This window comes from Rhinolophus hipposideros, assembly GCF_964194185.1.
Source record: "Rhinolophus hipposideros genome assembly, chromosome: 3".
Classification (NCBI taxonomy): Eukaryota; Metazoa; Chordata; class Mammalia; order Chiroptera; family Rhinolophidae; genus Rhinolophus; species Rhinolophus hipposideros.
The window spans coordinates 101,885,130-101,900,121 of record NC_138049.1 but is presented as its reverse complement, the minus strand read 5'-3'; the positions used below and the strand labels follow the sequence as shown (position 1 = coordinate 101,900,121).

The 14,992-nt window shown below is 44.4% G+C and overlaps 1 protein-coding gene across 1 annotated transcript in view; it reads left to right on the top strand.

Moving 5' to 3' along the window:
- The window catches only part of LOC308496054 (TBC1 domain family member 22B-like), a 51,003-nt gene that overhangs the window by 32,021 nt on the left and 3,990 nt on the right, over window positions 1–14,992 (top strand). The window contains exon 7 of the mRNA XM_081044657.1: window positions 613–662. Coding sequence (XP_080900783.1) covers window positions 613–662 — 50 coding nt within the window. The remainder of the gene's footprint in view (window positions 1–612; window positions 663–14,992) is intronic.

The following is a 14,992-nucleotide window of genomic DNA, read 5'->3' as shown; positions in this document are numbered from 1 at the left end:
GTAACGCTCCATGGGATCTGGTTTATGTAACTTCTTATCCCCAGCAAATGTCTGGATTGCATCCTGATATGTGAAGAGACTTCCTGCATTTATAGTCTGTCACTAGTTTCTAGTCAAGCTGAGTTAGAACTCAATCTAGATCTAGGTCTCCTTCTGTCTCAGCAGGGAGAGAGGAGAGGATGGTAGAGAAGGCATTTCCTCTCTAAATCCTGTAATGACAGAAAGATATTTAGAAAAGGTGTCAGAACTTAGATGTTCTGACATTTTGCTCCTGGAAATAGAGACACAGTATCTACAAATGCCATCCTGAATTAATGACATCCATTGCAAACCTTTTTCTAACCGTTTGTGTCGCCATCCTTTTCTTTTCCCAATTTTATATCACAGTTACTAGATACTGAAAAGATAAAGGTCAAGAAATATCTACTCCTGAGTAATAACAATTAGGATCTTAGAAACTATGTTTATACACTTCCTTTTTCCATAGTATTTAAAAATTTTCTCTCCAAATCTGTAGCCACCCTGAGATAAATTGTGAACTAGGTAAATGGAGAGATGGAGCATATCCCCATGGTTTAATAGTCATGTCTTCTTTCTTTCTTATTTTCCCAGATCTTCGAAAGAATTCTATTCATTTGGGCCATCCGACACCCTGCCAGTGGGTATGTCCAGGGCATTAATGACCTGGTCACTCCGTTCTTTGTCGTCTTCCTCTCAGAATATGTGGGTAAGAAGCGTGAGTACCAAGTTGAACAAGCTCTCGCTCTTATCTTCAGTCTGTTCTTCGCAAGAGTGCAGCCAGTAGATGTGTCGTGCTAAAAAAGGACAGTGGCTGAAGCGTACACAGCTAAACTTATTTTAACAGCGGTAACAGCCTGGAATTTCCCTCTCGAGGTGGTCGCTGATCTCACCTGAAAAGACCTGCTTTGTCACAAGAACGACCACATTGATATATTATGTTCTGCCATAAACAGGTGGTTTGATGGTTTATTTGAGGTCATTTTAGGATTATTTTGAACTTGTCGGAAAGACAGGAATCTTAGATTGTATTAGGTTGGTGCAAAAGTAATTGCGGTTTTGCCACTTTTAACCTTTTAAGCCACAGTTACTTTTGCATCAACCTAATACATCAGGCCTTCCCACTTCAGTTCACATGCTGTTTCTTAGGAGCGGGGTGTGGACTTGTAGAGGAGGAAAGGATGTGGCCCCAGCATCCAGCTCACGTTGCAGGTAATGGAGTGGACCGAGGAGAGCTCCAGCACCTTGATCTCCCCTCCTCCCTCGGCTCTTACCCCACCGGTTCTCGTCACTTTAGATGGAGTGATTGGATGTCAGGGTGGCAGGTAGGTGTCCTTACGGCCAAAGCCTCCTCCTCTGGCCGTGCCGCCGTCTTAGAAGGACTTGAGGATCTTCCACTACTTTTGGTTTCCTTAATCACTTGTGCTTAGAGACTCACAGGCAAACCCACCTGTCATGGCCTGAGGCTTTGTTCTCTTAGGTAAAGAGAAGCTCATGTGGGAGTAAGAACATGGAAAGGGTCTTAGAAAACCATCCATCATTATAATCCCCTCATTTCTTAGATGGGTTGTAAGATTCCCTGCCTTTTTATTAGTGGCAGAGCGAGGAATAGCACCCTTTTCTTTGGACACTGGGGTGGTGGATTGTCGTGGTTTGTGCAGGAAGCCATTGCAGGGGGGCAGGGCGGTACTGAGAAGTGGGCTAGAGTACAGACCTTGAAGGCGGAGGGCATAGAAAATGTCTCACTTCATTCATCTCCTTCATGTTCTCTGATGGGGCTCAAAGGGGTGGCGTTTGGTCTTTCATGAGGCAGGTCTCAAATGTAAGGCAACCGAGTGTCGTCCCCCCTGTTCCCCTGAAGCAGCAGCAACCAGGGCCGCACTGGGAGTGAGGCTGGGAGGGCCCTCGGCCAACTCTACCAGGTGGTCCTAAGCAAAAGCGGGACTAGTGGCAATTTAGCCACTGAAAGCATATAAATAAAGCTTTCGTAAAGGACTCTTCGTTTTCTCTTCACGTTAATAGGTCAGCTCTTGGAGGCAGCCTAATTCCGTGTGTTTCATTTCATTAACAACAGTGCAGCTGATCTGTTGGGATTTTGAGGTAGCTTCTTGCGGTAGCACTTCTGTAAAATAGTGTTAAGGGATGAGCCTAGAAAGGTGCTAACCCTTCCATTAATCTACATTTGAAGTCTAAATGCTGGCGTGACATCTTGGTAACAGTATTATGCCAATTAGAAATAGTCCTCAGCAGCTGCAGTGCTAGTGGGATCTTTAATTCTCCTTAGCTGCCATCGGTATTTTGTACCAAAATTTGCTTTACTTTCTGTAGGAGTCCATCCCGTTACTGCCTCACCCTTGTCAGCCCCACCAGCGCTGTGCCTTTTTCTGTGGTTGGTGTGACTACTTTCTGATCTCGGCACTTGGTTTGTCAGCCCCACCTGCTGCCCAGTGAAACCATGTGCAAGCAGCGTGGGTTCCTCTGCCCTTCCCAAGCACAGAAGCCTTTCGTGGCACGGCTGCACTCAGTTTCACCTCTGCCACGGACTTCTGATTACCTTCTCCCAGACCTAGGATGATGGGGGGCACTCATTTTTTACAAAAATTTTAATCATGTTAAGTTTCAAACATATGTAAAAGGAAAATATAATACTGTAAATCCCCATATACTTATCATCCAACTTCAACAGCCAGTCTTGTTTCATCTGTATCTCTCTCTATCCATTTTCCATTCCCCTCAGCTTTGTGAATGACTTGGTAGCAAATCTCAGTATCAAGCATCATGTGATTTCATCCATAAATATTTCCATATGTATCTCTAGAAAATAATGATTAAAGAAACCCACAGCCATAATGCAATTATTACATCTAAAAAGTAATAATAGCTCCATAATAGAATCTCATATACAACAGTATTCAAATTTTCCTGATTCTCATAAACGTGTTTAACAGCTTGAATCAGGGTCCAAATCAAGTCCACACACTCTAACTGGTTGACACGTCCCATCAGTTCCCATCCTTCTCTCTTGTCCGTTGAACTTTGCAGTGTTAGCTCTTATATTTCCAGTTTTCAGCCTAGGGCTTTGCCGTACCAAGCAGTAATGTCACCCTGATTTTTAAAGCGCTTCACCATTTGCAAAGTACGCTGACATACCTGGATTCATTTAGTAGACCCCAATATCTCGTTAAGGTCAGTGTATCAACCCATTTTCCAGATGAGAAATCTAAGGCTCAGATTTATCGAGCTTTCCAAACTGAAACCCAGGTCTTCTGACCTTAATACCTGTGATCCTTACGTTACTTGCTGGTATCTCATCGTAGATCCGTGTCCTGGAGCATCTAACGGCTCTCTCTGCTCCATTCTCTGCTCCAAAGCAGGCTGTGTATTTCTTACTGCTCCTTGCCTTAGAAAAAAGAAAACTTGCAGAAAGACATGCTCATTAAACAAATCAAAACAATTTAGCAGTGTTATTACCCTTCCTCCACCCCCCACCACCAGAGATAACTACCACTGTTGACCTTTTGGTGTGTGTGCTTCCGGACCTTTTCCTGTGAGTGGATACACCTACATAGATTATTTTTCTTTCTTATGTTCAGAAAAATGGGATCAAACTATTCATACTTTCTATATCTTGCTTGTTTTCATTGACAAATACTGTGGCCAGCTTTCTAAGTTTGGACATATCGATCCGCCTCATCCTTTTCAGCAGTTAGGTTTATTTCCATAATAAGGCTTTACTATAGTTTATTCAAAAAATCTTCTATAGAAAGACATTTAAATCATCTATAATTTTTAGCTGTTATAAATAGCATTGCAGTGAATATTCTCGTACATATTTTCTTGTGCATTTGGGTTAAAATACATATTTCTCTGAAAGAGAGTCCCTAGAAGTGAAATTGCTAGTCCTACCGGCATGCCAAATAGGCGCTACTAAATTACACTCCAGCACAGTTTGCACCAGTTTGCACTCCAGCCGCTGATGTTGGCGTGTACTTTTCTTCACATCCTTAGCAAAACTGGGCCTCTTAATCAAATAGTTTACCAATCTGGCAAACAAACTACTGTTTTTGTTTCAATTTTTATTTCCACTTGCTCATCAGTGAGGTTATTTTATGTATTAGCATTTGTTTCCTTTCTGATCTGCTTATTCAAACCCATTTTTTATATTGGATTTTTGGTCTTTTTGTTTTGTAAGAGCTTTTTGCAGGTTAGATATATTCATTCTTTATCTGGTATATATTAAAAATAACTTAAACCATATGAAATTGCTATTATTTAACAATTTTTTACCTTCCTCACAGGAATATTATATGGTTCAACCTAATTTTTTTCTCCCAGGTAATCATTTAACTCTTTAACTTTGTTTATTGTGTTCCCTTATATAGAACTTCCTGATTTTTATGTAGTCAAATCTGTCCATTTGACAGGTATTTAATGCAGTCCTACTACGTGGCAGGGAATAAAGTGACTAAGATTTTGGATCTGGTATCTTGCTTAGGAAGTCTTTCCTTCCCTGCCCCAACATTATAAAAAATACTCTCCCATGTTTTCTTCTAATACTCTTGTGGGTTTGGTTTCACATTTAACTTTTTCAATTTCATTAGTAATTTATTTTCCTGTGTGGTAGGGCTTGAGATTTACAGTTACTGTTCTAACTGGATAGTTTTATTTTCAACACCATTTAAAAATAGTACATCCTTACTTCACTGATGTGAAATCCCTCTTCATAATATAATATAAATTCCTTTACTTCCGTGGCTCTACTTGTTTCTGTTCTATTTATCTCCATTTCTATGCAAGTACCACATGGCTTGGAGTTCTGAGCTTTACAGTGTGTTTCATTATTAGTCCTGGACCACTCACTTCCATCCCCCTTTCTAAGAACTTGTCTTCGCTCTTCTTCCAGATGGAAGTACAGTCAACTTGCCAAATTCAGGAGGTAGGGAATCCGTTAACATTTTTATTGGAGTTGCAGTAAATTTATAAATTGAGTTTTGTGGGTTTATTTTTTATAGCAGCTTTATTAAGATGTAATTAATATACTGTACAATTCACCCATATAAAATGTACAATTGAATACCTTTTAGTATATAGAGTTGTGTAAGCATCTCCACAATTTTAGAATATTTTCATCACCCCAAAAGAACCCCTGTACCCGTTAGCCATCAGCCCCAAGACCCCCATCCCCTCTGCCCCTAGGCAACTGCTAATCTACTTTATGTCTCTTTGGGTTTGCCTTTTCTGGATATTTCATAAAAATGGAATCATATTTTATGTGGTCTTTTGTGTCTGGCTTCTTTCACGTAACGTAATGTTTTTATGTTCAGTTCACTTTTATTATCAGACTATCTCTTCTAAACATAATCATTACACAAACACTTCCAACAGGAAAATCTAAAGGTAAGCCCTGACTTAGTCTTTAGAAGACAGGTTTGAGATTTAGTATTCTAGCACATAGAAGTTCAGCTTTTGGTATCATCCTCCACACAGAGTACATGGTTTTTAGTCTACTTTTTAAGGTAAAGACAGATAAATCCCAAATGGCCTTGGCATTTAGAACAATGTTAATGATTTACCTGTTAATTACCCCTTCAGCTCTCTGATTCTTGGCATCCGAGTTGGATACTCTGATGAATAACAGACCATCTCGTAAAGATGCAGAGAGTCTTCCAGAGCACACAGGGTGTGGCTAAAATGTCAGGAATGGACAATTACAAGTCTCAGTAAGGCTGGTTTATCCACCTCCAGATGTCTCACCTAAGATTGTCCGTGTACAGTTAGTACATGGAGAACACTTCTGAGCCTCTGTGATGGTTATCAGGCTTTATGGAGGGTTAACAACAAAATAATAATAGCTACCATTTATTTATTCACACAAGAATGCTTACCATGTGTGGGAGAAAGTCTTGTTAATCATTATTTTATTTATTCCTCACAATAATCCTGTGAAGTAGGTACTATCATTATCCCCATTTCGTAGATAAACAAACTGAGGATCCGAGAGGTTAAATAACTTGCCCAAAGTCAGATGACCAAAAAGTTTGGGAGCCATTATTTAAATACAATTCCCTTAGCATATTTTTAAGTTTCATCCACGTAGTAGCAAGTGTGAAGTACTGACGTACTTCATTCCGTTTTAAGGTCAAATATTTCACTGAATGGATATACCACACTTTATCTGCTCATCCGTTGATGGTCATACATTAAGTTTCAAAGAAACAAGTCATACCAACTTCTCTCCAGCCCCAAGGACTTTCTTGAACACGGATGCAACATTGTGTGTGACCTTCAAGAATACGTCTCTTGTCTGAGTAACAATGCTTCTTTCTCCCGCTTCTCTCATGGCGTCGCTTCCTAACAGGGCAGCTGCTGGAAAAGGCGTTTTGCTATGACCTTTCTGATAGGACGCTCCCTCGTGCAGGAGGCCCCAGGTATCCTTGCCCATGGAACAGGCCAGGCGTTGTCCTCGGCTCCTGGGCAGTCTCAGCGGGCAGCCTCCCCCTGCGCCCCATCGCACTGAGCTATAACGTGGAGGACCTGCCCTCGTAAAGCTGTGGGATCTTCATGTCACTGGGCCACTGGCCTCTCTCCCACGTCCTCCCTCCTCTGTCGCCTGTCATTTTATAAATTCCTACCTGAGCTTGCTTTATGCTTTGTGTTATGTTTTTTGTAAAATAGTTGAAGACAGGGAGATCCAGTGAGTGATCTGTGAAGTGATCAGAGAAGTTTCTATAGCAAGTCTGGCCCACACGTGGCTTCTGCTGCAGCCAGCTGCTCACATACAGGTGGGTCCGCTCTGGGTAAACCCGCTGTCTGGGTCCAGGGGTGACAGCGCTAGAGGGTCACCCCTGGGGAGATACAGTCTCTGGGCTGCGATCCCTGGGACTGCAGAATACCTCTAGTCTCTGATCTCGAAAACCTTTTGGGCTTAGATGATACTATTGATCTATTTAAGTGAGACATGGGAGGAAATCATGTAGAAGAGTGAGGCTCGTGACATGTCCTATTCTCAAAAGAAGAGTGGTGCCTGGTGATTTCAGTACAAATGAAGCACTGAGTATCAAACAACTCCCCCTCTTCTTGTCTACGTGAAGCAGCACAGGAGGGTTTTCATTTCAGCTTCTATTTAGAAGCTCATTGGCACGGGAACTCAGAGGTAAGGGAAGGCTTTCCCATTTCTGACCCATGTATCTAGTTTCCTGTGTGACATTTCCACTTTTCATAGACAATCAGGATTGGCTGTATGTGACAGGGAACCCCAAATACCTTAAGTATCTTAAGCAAGAGAGAAAAGCTTATTTGTCTCATATTAAGTCAAGAGGTACTGAGTACAGGGCTGTGTGCTGCTCCCGTATATCAGGGGCCCAGACTTCTTCCTCCTGTTACTCGGCCATTCTCAGTGTGTGGTTTCCCTCTCACCATCCACAAGAGCTGTGTGGTCTGCCATCACGTCTGTGTTCCAGCCAGTAGGAAGGAGGACAGGGAGAAAGGCATGCTCCTTCCGTTTAAGGACCGCTCTGAAGTGCATGATGCTTGGGTTTGCTTCTCTTTTGTCTGAACTCAGTCCTACGGTCATAACTATCTGCAAGTGAGGCTGGAAAACATAGTCTGTATCCCAAGTGGTCAGTCCCCTCAGGGTCCTACCAGCAGGGAGGAAGGGCCACAGTACTGTGTGGACAGCTGGCATCCTTGCCACCCTCGGGCTCCTGAGACGCAGTGTTTGACTGACTCCTCCCCACGCACAGCCACCCTTTTCTCTCTGCAGCATTTCCTGTCACCTAAGTCGGAAATGCCAAGAATGAGTCCTTTGTCTCACGCTTCCATCCCCAATCAGGTACAAAGCTCTGATGGTTTTATGTCCTGAACGTTCCTTGAATTTGCTTCCCTCTCCATTCATCCTACGACTGTCCTAGGTCAGGGCTGGGTTGCTGAAATGGCCGGTGTGTGTTCCCATCTCTGGTTCTGTCCCCTTCTAACCCATCTTCACACCATTTAAACACAGACTTGCCCTCTGCGCCTCTGCTTACACCCTTCAGTAGGTCAGGCCTGGGTTGCTGAAATGGCAGGTGTGTGTTCCCATCTCTGGTTCTGTCCCCTTCTAACCCATCTTCACACCATTTAAACACAGACTTGCCCTCTGCGCCTCTGCTTACACCCTTCAGTAGGTCAGGCCTGGGTTGCTGAAATGGCAGGTGTGTGTTCCCATCTCTGGTTCTGTCCCCTTCTAACCCATCTTCACATCATTTAAACACAGACTTGCCCTCTGCGCCTCTGCTTACACCCTTCAATAGCTTCTCATCACCTACAGGTTCAAATGTCCACGTTCTCTGGCTTGTGTGATCTCTGCCCTCCTCAACCCTGGCACTCCGTGATCCAGAATGGACGTTTTTCATCGAAAGCCTCATCCTGCTCCCTCTCTTTATCCCCAGGCTAATCCTTGTGCGTCCTTTAAGGCTGCCCTAAGCCGGGGCTTCCTCCCTGCCCCCCGACCACAGTCGTACTCTTACCATGACCCTGTGCATTTCTTCTGTAGCACTTGTGTTTCCTTCCGCCGTCTGCCACCAGACTGTGTGATTCTCTGAGGCCAGAGACTATGTTAAATATGTTTATATTCCCAGTGTCTTCAGTTTTGGTGTCCAAAATACACATTCCACGCGTCTAGATGATAACTTGGCAAGATATCTAGGAATTCGGCTTTGCTGGGCTTGGCCACTGGAGGGCAGTGAATTACAGTGTTCTGATACTGCGCTGAGTTGGCCACAAGTTCTCTCTCCAAAGGGATGGAGATGGAGTGCCACCCGGTCATCAGCGAGTATTTACTGAGCCCGATGCTGAGCTGGGCACTGCTCTAGGCATTGACGTTGCCACCATAAACACAGTGACAAAAATCTCTGCCTTTTCCTTCTAGTTATTCAAGGAAAATGAAAGGTAATAGTCCTCCAAAGAGTATCAGGATTTTCATAGCAGCTTTATTCCTATAGACAACAATTGTAAACAACCCAAATATCTGTTAACAGAAAAATGGATATTCCTACACTGGAATAGTACTCAGCCATAAGAAAGGACAAAGTACTGATTTGGCAGCAACATGGGAGAAACCACTTTAAAAACCATTCTGTTGAACAAAAGAAGCCAAATGACAAAAAAGTTCACGTTGGATGATCCCATTTAAATTGAGTTCAGAAATAATCGATGTGAATAGAAATCAGAACAGTTGTTTGCTCTGATGGAGACGACTGGGAAGAGGCCTGGGGAAGCTTTTTGGGGAGACGGAAGTGTTCTCTTTCTCCACTGGGGTGTTTTTACACAGAGATACACGTTTCAAAGCCAAATGGCTTTTACGTATAGTCAATTGTGTGTAAATTATGTGTAAGAACGAATCCCTTTCCTACAGGTTAAATTCTGATTACCAGAAACAAATGATAGATAGAAAAACAGGTATTTGTAGGAGGGTGATCAGTGCCGTGGAGAAAAATGAAGCAGGAAAGATCAGAGGTGCGCCCCTTTGGCAAGAGTGGGAACAGGAGCAGGTTTTAAACGGGGCAATGAATCAGGGTAACACTGAGAAGAGGAGTTTGAGCAGAGTCCTGAAGGAGGCAGCGAAAGCCATGCAGTAAGTTTTTAGTTTGTGATAGTTAACACTCAAATTTTCAGACAAAAGGCATTAGAGGGCAAAGGTGAAACTGGCCAAACTTCCACAGTAATGGTGGGTTTTCATTGTTGTCTTAAGAAGACATTTCTTTTGAAATGTAAACTTTACATTGAAGTACAACTTCCTCGTACATTTTTTTTTAGTTTTTTTTTTTTTTTAATTGGGGAACATTGTGCTTCTGCAGGGCCCATCAGCTCCAAGTCGTTGTCCTTCAATCTAGTTGTGGAGGGCGCAGCTCAGCTCCAAGTCCAGTCGCCGTTTTCAATCTGTAGTTGCAGGGGCGCAGCCCACCATCCCATGTGGGAATTGAACCGGCAGCCTTGTTGTTGAGAGCTCACACTCTAACCAGCTGAGCCAACCGGCCACCCCTTGTATATTTTTTAAAGTACATATACGTGCACAGCTGGATAAATTTCCCCTAAAAAACCAGCACCCGTATCAAGACATGGAACATTGCAGAGTCCCCTGTGTTCCCGTCTAGTCCCCTCCCCCCCTTCCCTAGCAGGGGTAACTATTGACTTGTGACATCTCAGTTAGTTTTGCCTGTCTCTAAACCTTATAGAAATTGAATCATGTAGTAAGGACACTCCATGTTCCATTTTAATGCTCTTGTTTGGAGAGAATTGGGGAGTGGAGCTGGTGCTGAATGTTTTAGCACCCACCCTACCTGAGACTCTAACCCTTTCATCGAGATGCCCCCTGGCCCCGCTACCCAGATGCAGCCGCCTCCTGCGTGACAGGCAGGTGAGGAAGACGAGGCTCCTCCCGGCAGGAGGAGGCCCAGTCAGAGCGCTGAGCTGAGCTCCTTTGAGCGGATACTGTGGAGGGCGGTGTGTGCATGTGGTGGGAGGTCCGGTGCTGAACTTCCTGTCGTGTACGAGGTAAATTCTCCAAGGTCAAGTTGCGGCTTGTTGTCTCCGGGACTGTAAGGCCTGGCCTGCTCTCCCTGGCACCTGGCATGAGTGGCATGTCCCTGCTTGCTAACTCGCTCCTTCATTCACTGTCATCTAACCCCAAGAATACGTGAGAAATTCTAACAGGAGAAATTGAGGTAGCCACCACATTCAAGATGTTTGACCCTAGATGGGAGCCTCCGGGCATCTGACGTTGGCATTGGGGCCCCTGGACTCCTAGAGCCTGTTCACATACTCATCTTGGTGACATGCTGCCTGGCCCTGTGGATGGGCTTTGGGTGGGTCCTACAAGGTTAAGTGTGTGCCGTTCCTTTGCCCCCAGAACCTGACACTCATGTAGTTTGGGCTCATACAACCTGGGGTCCTGTAGCCAGTGCCAAGAGGCTGAGTTAACCAGCGGTCACTAACATTTGCTAAGTAACAGTAAAACTAATACAGGAACCTGTGTAAAATAGAGACAATTCGGTGGTGTGTTGGTTTAAAATTCATTTGACCTAGAGTATCATGACACATGTATACCCAGGCTCCCTCACACTGAGGAGCGCACAGCCGGAGTTCAGGTATCATTCTGAGTTAATATTTACCTTAGCGTCACGACCCTGATTGACAGGCGCAGTGCCAGGAAGGGCTCCATGGTCAGCGGCTTCTCTGCATCTGGGAAACAGCACATCTCCTCTCACTCAGTCTGGAACATGGTCTTCATGACACAGAACCGCCTCCCACTGGTCTCTGCTCTGTAGGAACCTCAGAAGAGGACTTTCCTCTGACCCCCGCCCTGGGGGAGACCAGCTGTGCTCACTCTGTCTGTCAGGAATTTGACTTTCCTGGGGTTGCCGAGGGCCCTCCGCCTCCCCCTCTCCATAAGGTTTGCAGTGGGGTCCTTCTCTGGGCTGCTGCCATCAAATACTTGTCTGAAATACCAGGTGAATAATACCCAGCAACGACATTTTTATAGCACTTGAACCACTTAAAAATCATGACACACAGGAAATTAGATGCATTCCTGACACTTCTGTTTAATTTCTCAGGTCCATAGAGTCAATGATTGTGGGTGTGTGAGAGGGTCTGGCCTTCTGTTCTATTTCTTGACCTGTGTAGCTGTAACAGGGGTATCTTAGTTTTGTGAAAATTCATTAAAATGTTCACTAATGACATGTGTTTTATACTTGATTTAGAAAAATAAATGTTTGATCATGTTTGGCACAAACTTGTTTTTATAAATAAATATATTCAAATCATTATCCTATTCCTTTGCAGAAATTTATTTGAGGGGACCCAAACTATTGATGGGAAAACACTTTTCTTTCTAACAGAATTCCAACTAATTAATTCAGAAGGAATGATAGAAACATTGTCCTTTGTAGCCCTAATGAAATAATGACTATAGACAATGATCATCAATGGATACTCTGACAATTAGATAAAAATTGATGGGGGAACTTTATAGTGGTTGGATAGTAGGTGGTCACCCCCGAACCCCTAATCAATGTTAACATTTCTAAAAGTGAAGCCACCGGACTTCATGCTCCTCCTGATGGACATAACGGGGTGGACACAGGGCCACCTAAGAAGTGATATTGTCCCTTATGAAAATTTTAAGGATATAAACTTTGGTTTCTATTTCTTTTACCCCCACATATTGCCAAACACAGAGCAGCGAAACTGTTCCCTTAGAGTTTATGGAGAAATTAAAATTTTTATTGTTTTCTCCTTTTGAATGTCTCCCTCTCTGAATAGTGACTTCATTTTCGTACCTTATCTTTGCTGACTTGTCTTACGTGTCAACTTGTCTGGGCTGCAGCACCCAGTTATTTGATCAAACACTGGTCTAGGTGTTGCTGTGAATGTTTCTGTACATGTGGCTGACGCCTGAAATCATTCGGCTTTATTTTTTAAATTTACTTATTTTTTATGATTTTTATCAAAAAATATAGCTCACATACATTATATCAGTCTCAGGTGCGCAGCATAGTTGTTCAGCATTTATATACCTAACGAAGTGACCACTGTGACAAGTCCAGCAAACACATGACACCATCCCACGCTATCACCCTGTTATTGCCTATATTCCCTATGACGTACATTACAACCCCAGGACTTATTTGTTCTATACCTGGAAATTTGATACTTTTATTCTTCTTTACCTTCCCCCCTTTTTAATATTTTCAATTACAGTTGATATTTGTGGGGACAGAGCCAGGAATGGTTTCCAGGCTCTCGGCCTCATGTGGAAAGGTGCTGCCTCAGGTAGTAAATGGCCCTCAACTGTGATTGGATGGCCATTAGCTGTGGCTAGTTGGCCGTCAGCTGTAACCAGTGAGCCACTGGCCACTAATATAACTGCCGTGGCTATGCTAGCAGCAAATGGGGGTTAGCAAGAGCGGATTGCAGAGAGGCGGATGCCACCAGCGAGACTATAGTTGTATGACTCCCCTATCTGGCTCTGTGGGTGTTCCCTTTTGGCCTCACCATGTCCTGCGTTCTTATGTGGGGAGCAGGAGCTGAGACCCCGTATGACACTCTGCATGACACATGGCGCAGTGATCAGGGTACAGTGTTGGCTGAAACTCCGAAGGGCAGTGGAGCAGTTTGTGCCTAGGAACACACTCAGTCTCAGGAAGACCAGGAGGAGCAGCTGCCGGACAGCTGGACCCCCGTGGAGGGGTGGGAAGAGATGGACGGTTCCCCAACCAGCATAGGCCTGAGAAAGCGAAGGTCCTTGCAGCCCTGTGGGCTGGGAGGTGCTTGCTGACGCCCTCACCCCAGGTTGGGGAGGACTTGGAGCCCTCGCCCTGCGGAGAGGGCACACATTGTGAGGCTAACGCACAGCCCTGGAGAATGACTGTGGACTATGGGGAATTGCCTTCAATGCCTGGTTTGATGGACCGCTTGACTGTCGTTTGGGAACATACCACCATATAGTAGAACTGGCGGATGTTTGCTTTTGTGTCTCGACCAGCCGCCGTAGAGAATGTGTGAGGAAGTCTGGCTAATTCCAGTGCCCTGAGAGCCCTGGCTGAGTCCAGGAAGTCTGGCTGTGCCCAGAAGGACTGGTGGTGCCCTGAGAAACCCTGGCTGTGTCCAGAGGGCCTGGCTGTGTCCAGGATATTGCATTCACCTCTAGGCTCCTCGCACAGGGCCCCTCACGGAAGACACTTGTCACGTAGATTGTGAGGCGAGATCCTATAGGGGTCGAGTGTGGGGACAGAGCCAGGAGTGCAATTTCCAGGCTCTTGCCCTCACGTGGAAAGATGCTCACTCAGGTAGTAAATGGCCATCAACTGTGATTGGATGGCCAGCAGCTGTGGCTAGTTGGCCGTCAGCTGTAACCAGTGAGCCATTGGCCACTAATATAACTGCCGTGGCTACACTAGCAGCAAATGGGGGGATAGCAAGATGATGGCTGAGCTAGCAAGAGCGGATTGCAGTTAGCACGACGGATGGCAGCTAGCAAGTGAGGTTGGTTGGCAGAGAGAAGTGGACGGCAGGTTACGGATAGTGTGGCTCCTGTTTCCTGTGTCTCCAACCCAGCCGCCAGCGAGAATATAGTGGTGTGACTTCCCTATCTATGGCTCCATGGGTGTTCCTTTTTGGCCTCACCATGTCCTGCATTCTTACGTGGGGAGTGAAACCAGAGACCCCGCATGACACCCTGCATGACAATATTCACAATTATTTTATATTAATTTCATGCATGGTGAAATTATTTTATATTTTAAGCACGGTGGTTAGACATTTATAATTTAAGAAGTGATCCCCTTGACGAGTCTAGTACCCACGTGGCACTATATATAGTTATTACCATATTATTGACTATATTCCCTATGTTTTACTTTACATTCCCATGATTATTTTTTAACTACCAATTTGTACTTCTTAATCCCTTCATGTTTTTCATCCTATTCCTCAATCCCCGTCCCATCCATCACCCCGATAAATCTAGTACCCATGTGACATCATACATAGTCATTACATTAACTATATTCTTTATGCTATACTTTATATCCCCATGACTACTTTGTAACAACCAATTTGTACTTCTTAATCCCTCTCCATTTTTTTCTCCTCCCTTCTTCAGCCTTCCCCCCCCACACACACTCCCGCTCACGCCTTTGTTTCTCAGTGTAGTTGTGTAGGACACAGCTCCCTGGCCCATGCTGGTGTTATGAGCCTTGTGCTCTCTCCGGGTGACGCAGCTGGTGGCCTGTCGGTAGTCTGTCAGCCGCTCCCAACAGCCCTTTGCATTTTTCACCTACCCCCTCAACAACCCTCCTATCTTGCAATCATCAAAATGTTCTTTGTATCTATGAATGTGTTTGTTTTGTTTATTTTGTTTTTTAGATTCCACATATAATTGAAATCACATTGCATCTGTCTTTCTCTGTCTGACATACTCCAGTGTGCACAATAT